The 22,130-nt window shown below is 41.7% G+C and overlaps 2 protein-coding genes across 3 annotated transcripts in view; both read right to left on the minus strand.

Moving 5' to 3' along the window:
• Positions 1-11,630, minus strand: part of kcnh4b (potassium voltage-gated channel, subfamily H (eag-related), member 4b) — a 60,430-nt gene extending 48,800 nt beyond the window's left edge. Inside the window, exons 1-2 of one of the 2 annotated variants that reach the window (XM_085760609.1) lie at positions 10,891-11,630; positions 698-931 (exon numbers count right to left, since the gene is read on the minus strand). In XM_085760609.1, the coding sequence (XP_085616735.1) occupies positions 698-931; positions 10,891-10,966 (310 nt within the window). In that variant the 5' untranslated portion in view covers positions 10,967-11,630. The remainder of the gene's footprint in view (positions 1-697; positions 932-10,890) is intronic. The other variant, XM_085760610.1, reaches the window with a different exon arrangement.
• Positions 11,631-15,662: 4,032 nt separating this feature from the next.
• Positions 15,663-21,794, minus strand: ghdc (GH3 domain containing). The gene is made up of 11 exons (XM_085760613.1): positions 21,549-21,794; positions 21,019-21,309; positions 19,899-20,095; positions 19,617-19,811; positions 19,288-19,407; positions 18,891-19,188; positions 17,838-18,027; positions 17,543-17,614; positions 17,297-17,430; positions 17,128-17,216; positions 15,663-17,020 (listed from the first exon to the last, which is right to left on the minus strand). Exons 1-11 carry the CDS (start codon positions 21,631-21,633, stop codon positions 16,799-16,801), a joined length of 1,893 nt encoding a protein of 630 aa, XP_085616739.1. The 5' UTR covers positions 21,634-21,794; the 3' UTR covers positions 15,663-16,798.
• Positions 21,795-22,130: the final 336 nt, after the last annotated feature.

Raw genomic sequence — 22,130 nt, forward strand, 5'->3', positions numbered from 1 at the left:
CTGTAAGCCGAGGAGAAAACTTTCCTTGTATCCTACAACCTTTATCCAATGAGGAGAGAGAACGGCATAAAGGGGCAGTCCTCTCTGTGTGTGCAGCCAAGGGATGCGCGTGAATGTGGTGACGTAGGGACGAGGGCGGGGACTGCTAACTCCATCTGCTGACAAGAAGTTAGCCAAAACCACCGGATCGCTTACTTCTGCTTTAAGATAAACTGACAGATGATTTTTTTTTTTCAACTCAATCTGACGGTTTTGTATTAATAATAATGAGTGGTGAAGAGCTCTAACTCTACATAAGAGCATGTGTTGCGCCGCTGAACTGCTGTAGCCTATTTAAAATTCTGCATCACTGAGGAGATTCATAATTCAGCCAAAATATTCAGCTCTCATCTAAAAATAAATGTGCACTTCTTGAGGTTGAGAACAAAAAAAAAAGAAAAAGTAAAAAAGAATCCCACAACGTAAATGTTGCTTCAAAAACTGAACAGATGATCACAGCACGATCAAACCAGAACAAAATCTAGGAAAAACAAAAAGTGTTGTCGTTTTCTCAGTTTATAAGTTTGATCAATAGCAAAACATGACAGGATTGTTAATTTCTCCATAACCTTTTCTGTTTTTAATGAATAAAACTACACACAGGCTATGTATAAACACTTCGACCTTCACTTCCCTTTCCTCTTTGGCATGTACCCACCGTTCTTCTTGTAGAAGTGGACCTCGGCCTGGTACTCCTCTCGGCCCTCCAGAGCTTTCTCCATCTGCTGGGCCACATGCTCGCTGGTGTCGGCCCCGTACAAGAAGCGACAGCTGCAGTTCTTTTGCATCACCTCGGTCCTCGTGAAGCCCGTCAGTTCACAGAAGCCGTCTGAGCAGTAGACGATGGGGTAGCCGCGGTGGCCTTGGGCATTACCCAGCAGGAAATTACTGTCTGTGAGGGGCAAGAGAGGAAAAAGAAACAGCCGGATGCATCAGGTTAAAGTCTAAAGTCTGGTACAGAGTTTGTCCTTTGCACTAGAATCAAAGTTTGTTTAGCTCTTTGAACTTGTGTCAAAGCTTTGCAAGGCTTAGTTCAACACTAGTTCAAAGCAAATATGAATCAGACTTTGGTGTGGACTTAATTCATTTCCCCAGGTCACCATCGTCAGGTTTCTGTACTGACTTATGTTGCCGTGGTTATCAGAGCGGTCGAGGGCGGTTAAGGGAGTCATGGGCTGCAGATGGCAAGATATAAAAACAGCTGACTGGGGTCTAAAAGGAGCACAGAGGTTAGTAATTGATTCACACATAACTCCAGGCTTACTTGACGGGATGATGTGAACCATTAAAAGACTTGACCCTTGAATTTAAAAACTGAGTGTGTAAAAGAGGAGTGCAGAAGAGTGGAAAAGAGCCAAGAGAATAAAAATATATATGGGAATTTGAATGAAGCAGAAGATGTGACTCCATCACTTCTGCCATCACTTTTACAATTCCTTTAGATAAAAGATCTCGTGTCCAACCCAACTGACATGTGAAGGAAATATGAAGACTAATTATTAACATTAAGTTGAATGATTGATTACACTAATCAGTATTGAATATAAAACACATATGGCAAGAATCAAATGGTAATTAAATTAACTTTGCATTGACGTAAAAAAAGAAAGAAAAGATAATGCATAATTTAGCTATATTATATTGTGCAATTAATTGCATTAATTACTTCTATATAAATACTGATTATGTATATTTCATGCTAAATTACATTATGTGCCTGTAGTTTATGAAATTGGTGTTATCTCAAATCTTTATTCTGGCTCTATGATGTATTGCACCTCATTTCAAAATTCAATAAAACACTGGAGCATTGTCCACATCCCCTCCACTTATGTTCCTTCATTTGTGCATTGCAAGAACACCGTGCTTATAAAGCCATGGATAGAGAAATGCAATAATCCTCCATGACCTGATGAAGATCCATAAGATCCATACGTCTAAATGTCATATTAAAGTGGAGGAATTACGTCTGCTGTGCAGGTATTTGCATTTTTTACATTGTGTGGATTATACTACATGAGGTGGATATTTGCTTTACACCTGTGCTGCTCATCCACCACCACCACAGCATTTTTGCTTTGCCTCTTCTTTGTTTCCCACTAGGCTCTCAGCACCATGGACAGTTCTCCAGCAGAAGGCCTGTAGCCTGTGCTTTTGCAATGGGCTTTATGCACAGCTCCACTACTTCCTGAAATAAGCCAGCTCCTTTATTTCCTGTTTTACATATTGGACCAACTGATTAATCCAGGTGTGTCTGACCTCACAACAATGGTCAGGCACACCTGGATTAATTAGTTGGTCCAATAATGTAAAACAGGAAATCCGATTCCTGTATTTTGTTAAGTTGTCTGCAAGACAAAATAACCCCCCCCCCCACAGAACCAGATTTATGTTCTGGGACCTCATCCCACTGACTTCAGGCTGCAGCCCTCACAGACTGTACACTCGTTCTGCGTGCCTACACATATTAATCTTGGTGATAGGTGTGCTGTAGTTTGACGTCATGTTCTCCCTCGGTTACTAGTAACATGGGACCTTGATGAGCTAAAGCAGATTCCTGCTGCAGCTTGGCTTCTTTGGCGACGTCTGCCAGAAATACCAGAGAGAGGAACTTTGAAAATATAAAGAGAAGCCCAGGACACAAAGCAGTGTGCTAAAAGAGAAAAACTAACTGAGGCACTTTCACTGACTTCCACTTTAATATTTTTGCTGTTTAAGATGACACTGACCTACACATAGTTGGACCAACTCTTCTCAACAAACCCATGTTGAGAAACTTTGGATTGCATCATACTGATCTGTTATTTATGTTTTATGCTTCCCAGAAAACCATTTTGTCTCTGACATTCTCCCACAGCCCTTTCACCTCCTCCTCCTTCATCTAACCCCCATGACTGTATGGTCCTGGAAACATATTTCCCTGTGGCTGCATAAGTGAATTCACACACGCCAAGGTTCCTGTAGGGGTTCAGGTTTGTTTTGTATTTTGACTGAAATCAATTTTTACTTCTTTTTGTGTGTGTTAGCCCTGTTAGCTGGAAGGTTACTACTTATCACATCATTAAAGATTGCATTTATTTTCCTCTTGAACAGAAATATGTGACTAGTGTTTAAATCAAATCTTAATTTCTCTCTCTCTTTCTTATTTCTTTTTCATATTAGCAGAGCTGTTCCACAATTTTTCCACATTACCTCTATAGTACCTCTTGGGTTTCAGGTACTCCTGGTTGGGAGTTATTGGATTAAAGTCCTCCACACGTATCTTTCTACTGGATAAGGTGTAATTACACACTTAAAGAAATATCTGCGCATATATATTTGCTAATTATTTTTAAGTTACTACTAAGGCACCAGGCTGCATCGCACACAAAGTGGCATGTTGCTGCTGATTAACTGAAAGCAACATCACATTGTCTGAATGCCAAGCAGAAGAGGCAGCACGTGCATACGTAGACAGACAGTCTGAGATCTACAGAATCCACAGAGAACGGGCCTAAGAAAGGAGGAGTATTAAGCAGCTGCTCCCTCACTTTCCACAATCTTTAATTGGCCAGACAGAGCAGCAAGCAGTCTGTAGGGGATGTCTTTTCTGAGCAGTGACAACCTTTCTTGAGTGTGCAGTGAGCAGCAACTAAACTGTCACTATGGAATTATAGAAAGAAGACAGGCATTAGTCGGATCCATCAACGGAGAGAGGAGGCTACGCCATGTCTTCCTACAGTTCCCCCTCCTATCTCAATTACATGGAAACCAAAGTATCTTGGTTCTGCAGCCTTTGTGAATGTGTGGTTCATGGAGAGAGACTGTTGCTTTTCCCCCCCCACAAAGAGTCACAACTTCCGAGTCTTTTGTGCAAGCTCAGGCATTTTGGTTCCATTTTTTCTAATCTAAATAAATTGCCCTAGAAACAATGGCTGAACAAGATGTGATTGCCTGTCCTGTTGGAGAAAAAAAGAAAAAAAAACCCAACATGCCCTCGTTTTCATGTTCTATAAATTCCTGACACCCCAACTCGGTGAGCCAGCAAGTGTTGGAGAGCTGCTGCATTCATCTCTGGTTTATGTAATATTTACCTAAGAATAGGTACATCTCTACTCAGCATCCCTAAATCGGTCCTTCAAATGGGTCAAGAGCAGGTGGAGTCATAAATCACTTCATAAGGATGTTTTGAAACCAATGAGCCATGAAGGAAAAAAACACAAAAACTTTTATGCTGCTGTGTTTGGAGCTAGGTGAACTTTGCTGCTCCACACTGTGGATTACATTAGTCCCATGTAGTGAATGATTCGAAAAGCTTCATTCAAGCTGCTATGTTTTAACCTCTATGGATGATTTAATCAGGTGCCAGTCAGTTTTTGTTTTTTGTTTTTTTTGGTGGGGGGGGGGCATTTTAAGATATGAGAAATACTTTTTCTCGCTTTCTTGCCTAGAGTTAGATTGAAAAATTGTTACATAAGGCTGGAGCTGGCAGCTGCTTATCTTGGCTTAGCATAAACACTGGAAATAGAAGGGAAAGCTGGGATCTGTTCAGAGGTCTCTTTAAACATTAAATCTACGTTTTTGACATTTTGCTTTCTGGATTTCAAAGTTTACATTAGAGGTGTTGGTAGGTGACCTGTGAGCTGTTTATCTACCATCTCTACCAGTCTTTGTGTTAACGTCAGAGTCTTCTTTACAGACAGTGGAGACAGTTATACATTTTCATCTAAGTCTTCCTTTTTGGCATTAAAAACAAATGAATTAATTTCCCAAAATGCCAAACAACTCATTTAAAATGCATTTTATTTTCAGAGTGGATAACCTAATATCCTGGAAACCAGTCGTTACCAGTGGATAAAAACATCTCTGAAGTCTCACACGAGTTTCTACAATTTCATACTCATTCCTTCTCTGTTAACTTTGTAAACAAGCAATCCATCGCCCACACGAACAACAGTTTGTGTGTGTACTGTATGTGTGATTGTGACAATGCCTCAATTCTTAGGCCATAATCCTCTCAGGGATATTGCTTTGAGTGGCCGCTCCGCCGCGCCAGCTTCCTTAATTACACATCTGTGCTGACTCGCTACAACTGTAATCTGACATGATAACACAGCATGCTACTGTTAGCAACAAGCAGCCTCCACCACGTCTGAGTCGCAAAAGTTCCTTGGTGTGTAATAAGACTGATGAAGCCCATGAGACTCGGCCTGTGCATCAGCAGCTAATTACCATCCAGTAGCATGTAATTACTTGCTGGGGCAGATGGGTGACAGCGCAAAGAGAAGTGGACTTGTAGGGGGAAAGGTCACCGGTTTGGTAAAGAGGCACGAGGAGAGTCAGTGCATATTAAATCAAACACTGGTTTATTTTTTTCTACATTTACAAGTGACAACATCTGGAGCTGCAGTATCAGTGATGTTGGCATCTGACGCCTGTGAATGGCACAAAGGACCACAGTTACTGTATGTTATCGCATTTAGCAAAGTGCTCCACAAAGCCTCACACCCACTCACACATCTACATTCATACACCGCTGATGGAGGTGGAGCTGTTGTGTAAGATACAGACCTGTGCACTGGGAGAAGATTTAGATTTCTTATTCTGGAAAAAAATATACTTATATTAGGTATCAAACCTTCACACTAACTACTGGATGATTTAATTTTCAATGACAAATCAACACTGGGATCAAACTTTGCATCTGTAAAAAAGTAAATACCAGGAGCTTCAAGAGAAGCAGCAAAGCGTGGAGCCACACAATAGCTCCAGCTATCCACGGTCTGCAGTGTTCTGGCCTTTGCAGCTGCCTATTAAGAGCTGCTCATCGGCTGTGTAACAATGAGCTCCACAAGGTTCAATCTGACAGCCCCCTCTGTCTCCCCCTTTGGTTCCTTGGTTGGCTTTTAACAGAAAAGTGTTTGGGGGGAAATAAACCCGTTCTTATCTCTGCCTGCAGCTGCCCTGTGGTTATGCAGCCCCGCGAGGCGAGTGCTGCTGTCGATGTGAAAACGCCGGCAGGGAGGTCGTGTAAAGGAGCCTGCAGGAGGTGGGTGTGGGTGTAAAGGACAGGCGTGTGACACACACGCGTGCGCATACGCATGTAGCGAGCACGGCACAGGGGCTGTCACAAGGGTTTTAGCCTATGTGACAACAAACATCTGCCCCGCTGATGTGCCCTGGAGCAAAACACAGCTCAAGAAGTGCCGTTCTTTAACCTGACCCTGACCTTTGACCTCTGAGAATTTCCCTACGGGGACCAATAGATGATTGACAACATGCAACACACGGACGCATATGTCACATCAGCATGCTGTACATACAAACACATGACGAACACAAAAGCCCAGAGAACAGACCACACTAAATAAACACACACGCACAAATTTTTCTCTGGGGAACAGGAAGACTGACATTGCTATGAGCCAAATACTGTGCAGTGCCAAAGGTTACTGACTTAACCTGTTCTGACATTTTGCTTTTTGTGCTCGAGTCTATATGCTACAGACAAGCAATTTCCTCGGTCCAGAAGCTGTAAAATTAAGATCAACTTAAAATTGCTTTCTGTGTTGGTAAATGTTATTGCTAAGGTCAAGCTTAATCCAATCAATATTTTGTGAATACAATTCTCACTCGGAGCCACAGACTGGAGAAATTACACCAGAGGAAAAAAAAAAAACACTGATGGCATGAAAATGTGGACAATGAAGCTGCACAATAGACACTGACTGAGAAGCAGATGTCACACTTTTAAAGCCAAAACGCTCCATTATAGGTCCCAGCAGAGTGTACCTGTAGTTACACTTGTTTTGCATAGTGGGAGAAATCAGATTTTATAGGCATGCTGGGAAAAATAATGTAATAAGACGGACAGCGATAAATAATTATTTGGTATAAACTGCACTTTACTGTCACACAGCAGACAAGATGAGGATTGTGGTGGAGTGACACATTAGATAAATATTTTGGACACTGTGTGACTGCAAGGCTGCTCAGTCAGCAGTTGTGCTTTCTTTTGTTTTGCTGATCTAAAAGCATTTATTTTTACCAGATGGGCGGACTGAACCAACTGAAAATATGTGACATGTATCAGGTTTGTTTTTGACTTTAGTATACGTTTTTGTTTTTCTCCTACAAGGTTTGTTGTAATGTATGATGAGATTTGGTATTATATGTATTTCATTAACAACAAAGGTTTAATATAGTGTGACTAACCCTAACTTTATAGTCTGTAATGAATACTAAACATTGCAAAAAAAAAGCTGTTTACATAAAATGAGTGACAATATTACACAGGACCATTAAATAAAAATAATTACAGTGATTGGTTGCTATAAATTAGACATATAATGTCAATAGAAGTCTAGAAAGAGGCTGTTTGGACTGTGGGATTTGAAAGCATTTTTGCTGAGACATTCATATTTCATTTATTCATATTATGAAATTAAAAAAAAAACATGTAAGCATTATTGTGAAAACTACTCTGATACAGCATAAAGTTTGATCTTGTATGTAAAACATGTACATTTTATTATTTTGTGTTAGGATGTTTGATGTTTTTTTTCCTTTGAAATATTTGAAAATCTGAAAAATTTTACATTGGGAATAAACTGAGACAAACTATGAGCTGTAAGGGACAGGAACAGTGTTGTTCTTTTAATAAAATTTGTCTTATACTGGGAAAAACTATCCATCCTCAGCAGGTGAGCAGCCTCCAAGTGCAAAACTTTGCTCAGTCATCAGTCTCCACAGTGAAAGTCAAACAGCAGGTGAAGCAAGTTTTTGAAAGAAGATGGACATCAACTAATGATGTATTTTATCATAGTTTTCGAAGAAAGAGAGAGAGAGAGAGAGAGAGAGAGAGAGAGAGGGAGAGAGAGGCAAATATTGAAATCCATCTTAAGCTTCAGCAGGTTGAAGACAGTTTGAGGTGATACACCTGTGTGACTCACAGCGCCACTTGTTTTAAGATGTGCCTTTCTACAACAACCTGCCCTCTAAAAGTCCTTGATTGGAAAAGCAAGTTCAAGTGCTTTCTTTTTAGCGGACCATCTTTTTCCAAAAAAGAAAGAAGTGCTCAAGCATCATCCTTGTCAAGTGGCGGGACCCAGTTGCCCCGGAAACAGGAAGGAAGTTATTTTGAGCGATTGGGCATGCTGCCACTCCTCTAGGAGCCACGGCCTTATGGTGGCTTTGAGAATGGCTTGGAAGTGAGAAAAACTTGCAAAGACGAGTATCCTGCTGCTTGTCTGTTGTTCTAAACGGCCATTAAGTGTCATGCAGAAGGATGGATAAGCATTTGCAACAGTGAAGCAAAGCAGAAGTGACTTCTGTGAATATTAAGGAGATAAACAAATTTGTAGCCATGCAAATTTTCATAGAGGATGTGGGTTCCTTTGTACACTAACATCAACAATGTCTGATCAAAATAACAAGCAGAGTAAATGGCAGATCAGGAAGGTTTTTCTTCAAATATATATTGCTATTAGTCTTTATAAGAAATTATATTAAACATTACAGTAGAAACATCACTGAGCCTGAAGGGGAAGTGTTTCTTTGCCTCTTGCTCTCTCACACAGGGAGGTCAGAGAAGAGGTTCAACCACGGAACAGCCCTCTGGAGTTGGCACAGGGCTAATTCAACTCGAGGACTCTTCATCTGGGTGGACGCAACATGAGGGCATGACCCCTGGTCCTCCAGCTGAACTCGGCACTACCCACATCATCTCTCAAGGAGTCAACGTGTTTACATTCTCATCCCACAAGTCTCCACAAATTTTTAAATTTCAAACTACCCTTACATTTAGACATGAGAACAATTCCTGATGAGCAGCATATCGCGCTGCTTTAAGCTCCGGAGAGATCGTCTAACACCTCATTAAGACGCCTGACTCACTAGTTAAAGCCATAATTGCATACCCCACACGTCAATTACACAGTAATGTCACCCATTTCACAGCATTTATTTCCCCAAGTTGAACCAAGGGGCCCGGCTCGGAGGATAAGTGTGAAACAGCCGTTCATTCAGGCCACTGCACCTGACTGAGGGAGGACAGGCTGAATCGACGAGTGAACAAACACAGACGTCCCCACGGCATTTGTTTACAATGAGCCACAACCTCCCCTGAGGTGGCACGAGGTAAAAAAACAAGAGACACCAGCCAGGCAGAAATGGCAGCGCTGGCTAATGGCTGCAGAGGCTGGTTTGGAGCTAACTGTGTGAAACAAATGTGAAAAGACAACATTGTTTCTGAGGATCAATTCTCTGCCTGTGTCTTTACTGTAAAAGTGCAAACAAACTTTCTTTTTCTACATCCCAGTGCGACCAGCAGCAGATGTTGCATTACTCAGTCAATGTAGGTTTTTTTTTCTGGCTCACATCAGAAACTGTCATGAGACCAGATGCATCTTGCTCATACTCAACTTCAAGTGATGAAAATAAATAAATGTCTGTGCTTATGACATGAATTTCATTCCAAATAGGACAGACAATAGATTTAAAATGTGGTCAGAAAGGGGCCTTACGGCTTCCTGCTGCTTTATACACAATGGGTCTGTGAAAAGTTTTGACGATCTCAAAAGGGAATATGACTTAGAGAGGCAGGATTTTTTTCAGATACCTTCAAGTAAGGAATCGATTAAATACAATTTTGACAGAGGACCAGAGAAGTGACATCCTGAAGGTTTTCGTTTCAATTTATAAATCAGGGTGTGGAAAGAAATTAATATCTAGATTATACAACGGTCTCCAAGACGCCTCAAATTCAAACAGCCTGCATATTAAATGTAGATGGGAAAGGGAGGGAGATTTGGTCATATCTGGGGATGAATGGGAAAATATTTGTAAATTACAATGGAAAACCACATCTTCACACAACTGGCGAGAGTTTGGATGGAAAAACATTGTGAGATTTTTTTATAACACCTGCTCAGAAGAGACACCAGGGTAGTGGAACAAATTGTTGGAGGATGTGTGGTTCAGATGTGGCCAACCATTATCATTTATTTTGGGATTGTCCGAAACTTTCATCTTTCCGGCATGACATTCTTGATTGTCTGGAGTATATGTTTCAAATGACTATACAATTTGATTTCAGCTCAATGTATTTTTGTACCATGGCATTACATATCCAATCATTAGCGGACAAATATTTAATGACGATATTATTTATTGGAGCAAAGAAAGCTATAACAAGGAAATGGCTACAACCCAACGCACCGACACTGGAAGACTGGCAAGGGACTGTTCACCAAATCATGGAGAGACAGACATTTGCTCTAAAATTGCATTCGGAGAAATCTAAGAGTTGGTGGTCCAAATGGATCAGATATATAAGATCATGGAGACCTGAACTGCTTTAAGTTACTCTATTACAAGGCTTGAAGTACTAGTCTATTAATCTTGATGGAAAAATTAGTAAATGTGACTTCTTTTGTTCAAATGTTCCTACTTAAAACATTGTAAAATGAAAGGGAGAGTAATAGCTTGGAGAATATGTTAACACTGCTTTTGTTTAGCTCTGTATGAGTGTGGTGGTATTGAAATGACTTTGTATGTTTCTCCCTGATAAAATAAATAAATAAATAAATGTCAAGTCTTTTTCATTTCCTGTGATGAGAACTATCCTCAAGCTCCCCAAAGATTTTTATTTGTTACTTATTTTCAATGTATCTTTTGTCTTCATTAGATAGGAGAGGTGAGAGGAAATGAAGGCAAGGAGAAAGAGGAGATGTTATGCAACCCCTGCCACATTCAAAGTGGGGACACAGCAATTACACGGTGAGCCACTCTAACTACCGGTTCACAGGACACAACCATGTTGGGGTTATTTTGGAAGTATCAGAGTGAAGACTGTGTTTCCATCGTACTTACGGGTGCCATCGAAGCGCGTCGCAATGGTGTCCAGAAAGGTGTTCTGGGGGGCCAGGAGGCCCTTCATCACCGGCATCTTGACCCAGATGTGGGACGGCCAACAGCTGGCTCGAGGTCACACCATCCCAGAATCAGAGCAGGTGGCTTCCAGGGGCTCTCAGCAGGTGCAGGAGACTTCGACGGAGACAGAGTAGTGGCAGCGGCAGGGAAACACATTTACAGTAAAAAAGCAAAAAAAAAAAAAAAACAGCCACCCCTTTCTCTGTGCGATGTCTCTCCCAGGCAGGGGTTCGGGGCGGCAAATTAAGAGTAGCAATCACCGGCAGCCGCTCGGTCAACAAGGAGGGATCAGGTCCAGGTGACGGCAACATCCAGAGAGCTTCAGATCTGTCAGCCCAGCTGTTGCTTGCCTGCACCTTTCAGCCCGGGAGCTCATTAAAGCAGCAACGTGGAGGAAGTTATCCTTTAAGTCCACCGTGTCTTCCATCTAGAAGGAGAGCAAGAACCTGCAAGACAAAAAAAAACAAAAACAAAGGAACAAAGGCAGAGCATGTGTCTACACCTCTCTCATCCCTCAGCTCAGTACTCAGGATGCTGTGGCAGAGTAGTTGCATCTTCTTGAGCTTTCTCCCCTCCTCGCCTCTCTCTCTCTGTGTCTCTGTCTTGCTCCTGCTCCCATCCACTCCTGTGTTATTCCAGCCAATGAGAAGCTGGCATCCTCTGTGGGGACCTGGTTTCATCTGTGGCGGGGGTATAGAGAGAGAGAGATGGAGAAAGATAGGGAGAGAGAAAGAGAGAGAGGGTGTGAGAGTGAGAAGAGAGACGTGGAGGGAGGAGGGGCAGAGGGGAGGATGGGAGGGGAGGGAGGAAGGGAGGATGCTTTCGGAGCAGGTGACAGCACCATTACACTCCACAGTGCTACTATCAGCACATGGCTTTTGTGTGAATGTCTGCAAATCAAGGAAAGATGGATTACCTGCGTGTCGCTCAATGCAGCCTATTGTATTCAGCTGGGCTGTGTCCTATTGTGCTGTTCTCCCCATGGGAGTCAGACTCGGAGGAAAGCTGGAAAATGTGTGTCTGTGGGGGAAATATTCACATTTCTTTATTTTCGTATGCATACTTTGCTGAGTGAAGGAGTTGGTTACGCTGTAATGACTGTAGTCCTCAAATCCCATTCCTAGAATATGACTGTTTCAAACTGGTCTCTTCTGGATGGAGCTGGTCACTGTTGCCCTCTCAGCCTCTACAGCATCCTCATGAGAGAATTAAAGCTCCGGGATGAAAGCCGCTAAGAGCGGATTAAAAGGATAAGCCTTGAGATATTTTTCATGAAGACTTGATGCTGAACACACCAAAGTAATGTTGTGTCTTAGCTCACTTTGACCCAAGCAAACAGCGATGCGTAAAAGCTGACAAAGGAAATACCTCCAGACAGGGATGTTTATCTGAAAACATACCTGGTCTATTTGTAATGAACTTTATTTGTCAACAGTAATCTCATTAGATATTGCAGTCATCAGGGAAAGATGAGCCTGGCATTAATGTAATTAATGGGACTCTCGTTAAATATTTATGTTTGTAAACTGCATTAGGAAACCTGATATTTAGATGGATAATTATTTTAAGATGTTGAATGGTGGAAAAGTCTAGCACAGGGTTTGAATTGAACATTTTAATATATGATGTCCCATACTAAAATGTAGACATTCTGTTCATTTTAAAGCAGGTGATAAGGTTTTCAGCCAGACTAAAAGGTCTGAGCTTTGCTGAGCTGGGGAGCAGAATTCTCACTGTGATTTATGTGTATCTTGAGGATGGTCGTATAGATTTACTGGTACCCAGAAAAACACAGAGGAGATTCTTCAACAACAATATGTCATTTTTAAGTTTTTTATTCTTTTTTTTATTAATCCAAGCACCTTCTCCTCTGTTTTTAAATTTGCATCAGACTGTCAGGACTTGTAGCACAAGAGCATGTGAAGTAGCTTACAGTATATGTGACGTAATGGCTTTGAAATGGGTTTGAAAGTTTTAGTCTTTCAAAGAAAAAGAAAAAAAATCTTTAAAACATATTTACTGAAGTGAAGCTTCATGCAAATTTCTAATCCACCCAAAATGACTGAGAAATGAAATATAAATGATTTTTTTTTCTTGCAGAGGCACTGATTATCTTTCTTCAATGAAACTTGAAATATTTAAGGTGAAATACAAGTATGGCTTTGATCTTGATTGACAGCTATACTGCAGATTTCTCTGAATTACCGGGCTAAAGAAGTGGTTGATGATAATGACGCTAGGTACCTTTAATATTGAATTTTAAATGGATTCTAATAATGCTAATTGGGTGAAATTCAGGCAATTACTGACTCCGTGTGTGTGTGTGGAAGGGGGTTAAGAAGATGACACTTTGTAAACTCTTCATTAACATTTTGTCAGTCAGTAAATTCAGCAGAGAAAAATGTGATTAAAATGTGGAAAGTAATTAATCCATCCATCAGGCTGCACAGGTGAGCTCTGTTCGGAGGAAAAAACGGGTGAAAAAACACCAACAAGCAGTGAAAGTAAAAGACTGTCTCGCAGACTGTAACAGGGTATTGTTCCCCCTCTCGGATCCTTTTCAAGCCCTGGCAGCCATTCACCGCTATTTATTTTTAATGGCCTCTCGTTGTTCCGTCTTCTTGTAGTTCATCCATCTCTGCTTGTCTCTAATAAAGAGGCTAATCCATAAAACATGCCCACTATCTACTCCACAGTCTAATACAACAGAGTGACGCACAGACAGCCAGGTGACATATAATCAACTACATTTCCCATAGTTCCAAGCTTGTCTGAATGTCTACTGGATATGAAACCCAATGGGGATATCACTTGATTTAATACAAAAAGAATTGGCTGTTTATTGATATTTACAACAACAACAAAAAAAGATTCTCCATAAACATTTTAAACGTGAATGAAAAACTGCAGTGCTGTAATCCTGATTTAAACTGTGAGATAGACGGGCTTCATATCCAGCATCATTCACTCCACATGTAACATCTCTTTTCTCAATTAAACACGTCTTCCTTCACACAGCAAACCCATTGAGAAATCAGGCCTGTCATTCTCAAATCTCTGCTGTTTACATTGAATTAACTTGTGCCTGAGCAGATGTGCACAGAAGCTGTGTGTGTGTGTATGTGTGTGTGTGTGTGTGTGTGTGTGTGTGTGTGTGTGTGTGTGTGTGTGTGTGTGTGTGTAAATCCTCCAGGCATGTGAGAATGACAGAGAGAGGAAGATACACACTACATTCTCACTAAGCGCCACATAGAAAAGGACTGGAATTTGTAATGGGAATTAAAATAAAATAAAAAACAGTCACAGCTTGGATCAAGTGACTGGGAACATGCGTAATTTCATAATCATACTCTCACAATAAAACTGTTATCATCAGTGAGTAGCTTCTCCTCATTCCCACTCAGTTTATCACAGCTGGTCTGAGAAACTGTGAATTCTGAATAAATTAATTCACAAAAGAGATTGTACAGGGGGAAAAGCAGCTTGTTTTTTGCCTCCTTGGGTTCATTAGTTTGGGTTGTTTTGTTGACTTATGGTTTAATATCACTCTTCATCTGACGTTAAAGCCTGAAAAAATCGACACAATTTGCACGTTTACAGTGTTCACCTGCTATAATTAAGAAAAGCAACAGTCCAGTGGCATTTTTTGTGCTTTCAGTTCTTCAGAGCAAATGAATCTGTCTTTGTTTCAGAATCGGAAGTCAATAGCCAATGAGCCCCTGACCTTTGAGGTGTTGGGGAACATGAGGAAAGCAAGAGACTCTCACTTCCTCAGGTTAAACTTTAAAACCTCCACAGAGGTAAACAGCCTCTTAGTTTCTCTTCCTTTGCGTCACCATTTCATGAAAAGGCCATTTGGTCCAAGCTTCAATGTGGTAAATTTAGCTTTTATCACTTCGCAGTTGCTTCCATCTGATCGCACTGTGAAGCCAAAATAAAGCCAGAGCAGCGTCAAATCTCTGCTGAAATGGGACATTACTAAAAATATTAGCCCACTTTGCGAGACCTGCGGGAGAGAGGCGTGCCATGCAACACATGAGACTGACAGACTTTCAGAAAGGCGCTTGTTCACTGCAAAGATGTCCATGTTTAACAATGACTGATGTTGTTGGGGCAAAATCTCATTAAAGACAATAAGGTTGAAGTCAGGAAATAGTCCAAGTCCATACCCTCTTTAATATTTAAAGCAGAAGTAAGCGATATATTTGTGTTAATATAAGTCTTAAATAGTTATATCTTCCGACAGCAATCACTTACATAGAGTGTTTGGACCGAAACACGGGTCTGTCAGTCACTCTGCTCTGCTCTGAGCCGAGGAGAAAACTTTTCTCGTATCCTACAATTTCTATCCAATGAGGAGAGAGAACGGCATGCAGGGCTGTGTGTGCAGCCAAGGGATGCGCGTGAATGTGGTGACGTAGGGACGAGGACTGTTATGGTGCGTTCAAGGCAACTCGTAACTCGTGTTTTTCCGACCTGTGAAGTCATACCAGTTCGATCTGGTACGAGTTCACGGGTCGGAAGTTACGAGTGGCCGTTATAGTGCACTTTCACAGGTAAAACAGGTCGGAAAAACATGAGTGGGTTGCCTGGAACGCTACAAAATCGTAAGTTGTGACTTGAAGCTGTAATTTACGGTTTTAAAAGCCTGCCTGGAACGCAGCATTAGCCAAAACGACCGGATCGCTGACTTCTGCTTTAATATAAAATCAGATCAGATTATTGCTTGCTTCTGATCTGTTTGATTTACAGAGAGCATCATGAGACATATAAGTGGTGAATCTGGGCACCTGAAGCAGATGACAGCTACTGTTTCTGTATGTCTTACACACTGAACTGGCCCCCTCTAGTGGCTGATGATAAAACCCTGCTGGGACCAGTGTTTTTTTTTTTGTAAAAACAAATGTAGTTGGTCAGATGGTGAAAAGCAAATAAAACCCACGCCAGCCAACATGTTTTCCACCAGTAAATAAGACGCAACAGAACTTCTATTCTGAATCATCCTCCAGGCTCAAAGTGGACACAAATCTGCAGCTGGCAATTTAATTAAAAAATATTAACATTGTTATTAAACAATTGTGACTCTGAGGGGAAAGCTTATTAAGATGGAGTAACAGCTCTGATGTTTTTGTAAAAATGAAAAAAGATTTGCCAGGAGACAGGACATGTAATGCTAATGAGTCCAGATGAGGTTCGTTCCTGATAAGATGAAATATCCGAGAATTTCACCTTCTGGTTTTCTTTGATCATTTACAGTCTGAGAGGACATAACCCACAACAGGATTTTACATATAGAAATATAAACTTTAAAGGATCCACGCTGCTTTTACATCTTGCAGCTCCACTTCATGATTGAGATTTAGATTTAGATAAACACAGTTTACTTTCACATGTAAATCTTTTCAGGTGCTACTTTAATCCTCACAGGTGACAAAACATCCAATAACACCAGATGGTATCTGTTGAAAGGATAATATCTGAAAAACATGTAGCAATATAAACAAAGCAGCAATGTGAGTTTTCTAATGTTCATTTGCTTTTTCTCCATATGGCCGCAAAAAAACACAGAGGCAAGAATGTTAAACACTTTTTTTTGATGAATATCACTCACCTGTTATAAGGCAACACAATCAACAGATTAGATAAATGTATGCAGCAGTTTTCACCAAGTGCACTTTCATAAAATTATAAATATTGTGAAAATGAGCCTAATAAACATGTTTAATTGTCAAAAATGTGTTTGTGACAAAGGCACAATCCACCAACACCATGTGTCCGTCAGTTGGTCAGTGAGCGCTCACCACAGTCAGAGTCACAGGCTTCGTCTCATTCCCCACAACAGGAGGTTTCAGGAGACCGTTTTTCCCAATAAGAAATCAGCGTATTCTTTTCTGCGCAGCACCCGGTGCATTTTGAAAGTGTTGGGTGAGGTGTTTGAAAACGACATCATCTGCTTACAAAGCTCCTGGAATGCTCCCTCCGCCACCAGCTGCACCCTCATTGGTCCGATGCTGCCTTTGATACGGAAAGACTTGTAAACAGCCGAGCCCTGCTGGAGAGAGATGTCCAACTGGAGGGAAGGAGAGAAGACGGCAATCAAGAGAAAGACGATACAAAGTGATTTCTTGCTACTGTGCAAAAACACTGTATTTTTGCAGGTGTGTAGGTTTGTCTTACCTTGTATCGCTGCTCCTCTGTGAGGTTCCTCACACCTTTCAGCTCCACAAACACCTGGTAATGAGGATCTGAGCCACCTATTGTATCTCCTACAACACCACAGTGAAGTGACATTTCATTATAGTGCAAACTGATAATTACATAGTACTTACATAGTAGATATTCTTACCCAGGATACCACTCTCGGCGCAGCAGTAGTCGACCAGCTGAGCTCCTGGCCACTGAGCGACGGCTTTCTTTAGAGAGTCGAGGAACAATACTTCAGACACCTTCTCCCCTCGAACATTCAACATCTGACCTCGTCTGACAGGAGAGAAGCAGCGATGAAACATTTTTGCTTCAAGATTTACCTGAGCAGCCAGCGAATCAACTTACATGCAGATGTTATACCTGTATTTATTTATTTATACTGTACCTGTACTGAAACTCAACGATAGGACACTGATTATGAAACCCGACTACTTTCACAATGTCTCCAAGGCGGTATCTGAAAAATAGACCACATACCAGTGTCACTTGTGTAGCTGTCAAGACATCAAATTTAAAAAGGTAATTATACTGTTAAGAGCATATTGGATTGTGTAGTGGAGCCAGAAAACAAAAAGCTGATATTTACTTCATCATTCTGTCATTACAGTCCAGAGAAACCACAGCACAATAACCAGTAATTAATTAAGTAAAGTACAGGAAAAAAACTAAACAAATCATACCTGAAGAGTCCGGACGCATTTGTGATGACAAGTTCATAGTTTTGTCCCTCCGTCACCTCCTCCATCAGCAGAGTGTCCGGCATCTCCTCCTCCAGGCTGCTCTCTGGCAGGAACTCACAGAACATGGAGCGAGGACACAGCAGATAACGTCTGCCCGGCTCCTGAGGCCACAGGTTCACCCCGATTAGACCTGCAGGGGTACATGCATTCAATTAAAGCAGGTGGAATACTTTCTAACTTGTAAATACAGAATTAATCATAAGAAGAAGAAATTGTGAAATTGGTGCCATCTCTCATTCATGCTCATACCTTAATTAAACCTTTGGGGTCAAAAACTAATGATGTTGAGATTTCATGTTTGATTGAACAATAGGCTTTATGCACAGTTCCACTACTTCCTGAACTTAAAGTCCCCCTCCCGCGACCCTTTTTGGTTATTTTAAAGTAAATTGTGATTATGAAGTTTTTAGCCAAAATCACAAAACCTGTGCCATTTCTCAGGGCTCTTCTTCTGTACAGCACCAGCAGCTCATTAGCAATGCACCTCTGAAGGGTGGGCGGAGACTGCGCTGCTCTGCACCCCACCCCCTAGGGAATAAAGGAGCTGGCTAATGTTCAGGAAGTAGTGGAGCTGTGCATAATCATGTAAATCATAAACTGCCGGCACAATTATCTGAATCAAAAATGCTGGCGTCTTTAATTTCTTAATTAGCCAACAATGAAGAAAAACACAAAAGTCATTTGCATCTTTGATTCTGAAGCTTGATAAAAGTACTTTATATTGTAAATGACTAACAACATAAGTAGCAAATAGGAAATCAATGGATTATTTACTTTACTGTGAACACTTCTGACATACATCAATTTATTTACTGTTGTTCTGTTCAATGTATATTTAATGCTTAGTTTGGCTGACCATGAATTGGAGAGCCTGATGTGAATTTTACAGTACAGTGTGGGACAAACACCCTCCACCTGACACCTGAGAATTATTCTGGCCACTCTATAATCAAAATACTTTGTCATTTCCAGCAGCTGTTCCCACAGATTTACCTTCAGTAGCAGCATAAAAGGGGGAGTAGAAAGGAACTCCCTGGCAGTAATTCTCCCTCAACATTTCTCCGTATATCTGATTGGAGCCTGAATCCACCGCCAGCACCAGGTGGAGATGAGGCCACAGCCGCTTGGCGATTCCCCTAAAGCCATCCTGGAAGTGGGCCCGGAGCTGAGCGGCTCTCCCTGGGTCTGGCTTCATCAGAGATTCAAGCCTGGCCCTCACTTTGGGCTCCAGCGCCAGAGCACTGCTGACCTTTCCTTGTTCAATGTCACAGACAAGCTCCTGCCAACGATGCTGCAGGACAGCGAACATCAGATAAAGATTACTTTTCTAATCCTCACCGAATAATACATTTTATAACAGTGAATCCTCCTGAAGTGAACGATGCAGTACCTGCAAGGCACAGAAAGCGTAAAAAACTGTGGAGGCAAAGTTGGACTCCAGCGTTCCCACACTGGGATCTTTCAGGGCAAACAGAAGGTGCAGGTAGAGAGTGTCCTTCTCACTGGGAACCTTCGGAGACACATACAGCACATTTTTTTTGGAAATCATTTAGAAATACTATTAGGCTTTGAAAGCAAGCAAACAAAAAACATTTTTTTAAAAAAGCTCAGACACTTGAAACCACTTGGCAATTTAATCTGAATCCAATTAATTGTTAATAAATGTTTCATCACTTGGTGAAGACGCAATTCCCATATTAATCAATGTATTTATTGTACCTCAAAGGCAGGTGCTGGGGTGGTGTAGAGGTTCAGCATGTGGCGCGACGAGGCTGGTGTGGAGGAGTTTGGTCCGATGGGAATACCGGCCTCAGACTGGCGAAAAGTAGGTGTATAGAAGAACTTGGTTGTGCGCTGGAGGCTGTCGGTCGCCGGGAATGCCTGACGCATGGCATCCAAACACACAGTCACTCCCTGACGAAAACACACGAATAAATATTATCATCTTACTTTGTGTGTAACAGGGGCTGACTCATCATCAAGACCATGCAGCACCCTCACCTGCAAGAAGAACTCAGTGTTGGTGTCTTTGGTGCTGAGCAGCATGGCGCTGGCTCCTGACGTCCCAGAGGTCATGGCCAGGATCGGTGGCTTCTCAGCAATAATCACCTTATCCTCTCCTGCAGCGATGCGTCTGATGAGCTCTCTGTAGTGCTCGTATGTGGTGATGGGGTGGCGTGCCCTGAAGGTAGCACTGTCTGAAACAACACCAGCTGAACTGTGAACAAACATCTTAAATTAAGTAAAGTTTGTTTAGAGATCATTTTTGATTTCTGCATTTGTTTAATTTTGTAAATCTCTATTTTGCTGACCATGAGATGAGGACCTGTGAGTTGAAACTATAATGTTATACATACAGTTCCTCAGGTCAACAACGAAATGCCTTTTTGATGTCTTTATAAAGTTTTATTGAGTGTCATTAATTCCACATTGGTATGACATTATAAAATACAAATGTTAGCTTTGTGCAAATTTATAGAGGGGTGGACTTTTATAAAAATTGAAACATTTGAAGAATTAGTTTCTCTGTTAGGTTAAGTTATGGTGAGAATTTCATGGAGTAATTAACCAAAGAAAACATTAATATTAATGAAAGGGTTGAGAAGGAGATTGCCTTGCACAGCACAGATCAGAACCTCACAATGGTGCCGGTGGTGTCAGGAATAAAGTCCCCCAAAAAAAGGAAGGAGTTCAACCGCACACAAAGGGGTCGTATAAACACTGATTTATTTATTTAAAAAGTCAAGCAGCAATGCGTTTCACCCGTGTGGGCTTCATCAGGCTATTAATGAATTGATTGGAAAAAGAAAATACATGTTTGATGATGAAACCAATCAATAGATTGATGTTAATAGGTTTTTTTTTAAGGCTAGACATTTTTGTGGGGCTAAGGGTGTTTGGAAATTTGTATCCAGGACCTCACTGAGATAGTCAGTCCTGTTGTCATTGGCCATCTGTGCAGCCTATAGACTCCGAGACTACAAGCATATATAACCAATACATAACATTACGTCACAGTCACTCAGAAGGGCAAACCTTTGTCAGCTATTTTGCATGTGCAGGTTATTAACCGTCACTAAATGCATACACCTAATTTCCACAGTGTTGCTTCACTTCTTACCTTTAATTGAGCCGAAGTCAAACTGTCTCCCGTAACATGTGTTTGCGTTTTGACTCAAGCGTTTTAGCAGAGTCTCCTCCTGGACGCTCCTCACGTTCAGCGTGTCGGCTTCAAGTTTCTTCCTCTGCCGCCTGCCCAGCCAGCCCAGAGCCTTCACCCCCACATACTGACTCAAGAGGCCGCTCAGGGTCCGGTTCTCACCCCTCACCTTGGAGCTAATGTCCCTCCAAACCAGCGCCATCCCGGCCAGAGAGCACACACCGACGGCGACAGGCAGAGGAGGCGGCATCCCTGCGAGCAGACCCGGGGTTACACAAGGAGCAGCAGCGGGGACAAGGAGCCAGGTGGGGGCGCTGTTAGTCTACACAGCGTCTGCTATCTGTTTTACGTACAGTACAGTCAGGTGAATCACTCATAGACTGTAAAAAATCACTGTGCACTGCTTGCTTCCCCTCTGGTACTCTGCCACAGCGACATTTCCCATCTTTTCACCACTTCACGTGCTCATTGCTTTATCTAACGTTACTCACCCTGCGTTTGTCCAACGACGGCGACAGCAAACGATAAAACCGCAAAAGACAGCGGCGTAGCTACTCGAAACCACGACAAAGCCATTTAGACAAAACATTGAGACTATATTTGACAATATGCTATGTGTTTCTGTTGTTTTAGACGCGTATAATAACGTTAAGATACATTTGTTTGTCAAAGGAAGAGTCTAAAGTTTCGCCTTCGCAACTGTTTGAGTCTCTTCCGTGTTTGGGTCGACACCCGTCGCTGATTGGTTGAACATACGGCTGGACGGTTAAGCCCCGCCCATGCCACGCACGTCACACGCTAAGCTTAGAGCACTGGAAAAGAGAGTAACGACTTAAAGCCTCTGGAAACCCAAATCCACCAAAGCCTCCTAACCATGTATTTTAGGGTCTTATGTACATATTATTAAACATGTAAAAATAATTAGAAAAAAGTTTCCATCCAAATTGAAAATATTTGTCTTTTAAGGTTTTGTACAGTAGGTTTGAATTGGGCGGAGTTATCTCTGGGATTTATCACGCAATAAATCCTACCACTAATAAATCGCCACGTCAGTTCTCTCATCCAGCCCCCCA

The sequence above is a fragment of the Trachurus japonicus genome, chromosome 19 (assembly GCF_045865225.1).
Source record: "Trachurus japonicus isolate A0001 chromosome 19, Traja_1.0".
NCBI classification, from domain to species: domain Eukaryota; kingdom Metazoa; phylum Chordata; class Actinopteri; order Carangiformes; family Carangidae; genus Trachurus; species Trachurus japonicus.

Excerpts from the sequence above, each read along its gene's own strand:
- ghdc (XM_085760613.1), bottom strand. The coding sequence starts at position 21,633 with ATGGCTTTGTCGTGGTTTCGAGTAGCTACGCCGCTGTCTTTTGCGGTT. Across the intron at positions 18,028-18,890 it reads CTTTTATGCTGCTACTGAAG|GTCTAATCGGGGTGAACCTG; the intron begins GTAAATCTGTGG and ends GTACCCCTGCAG. Across the intron at positions 17,615-17,837 it reads AATGCGTCCGGACTCTTCAG|ATACCGCCTTGGAGACATTG; the intron begins GTATGATTTGTT and ends TCTATTTTTCAG.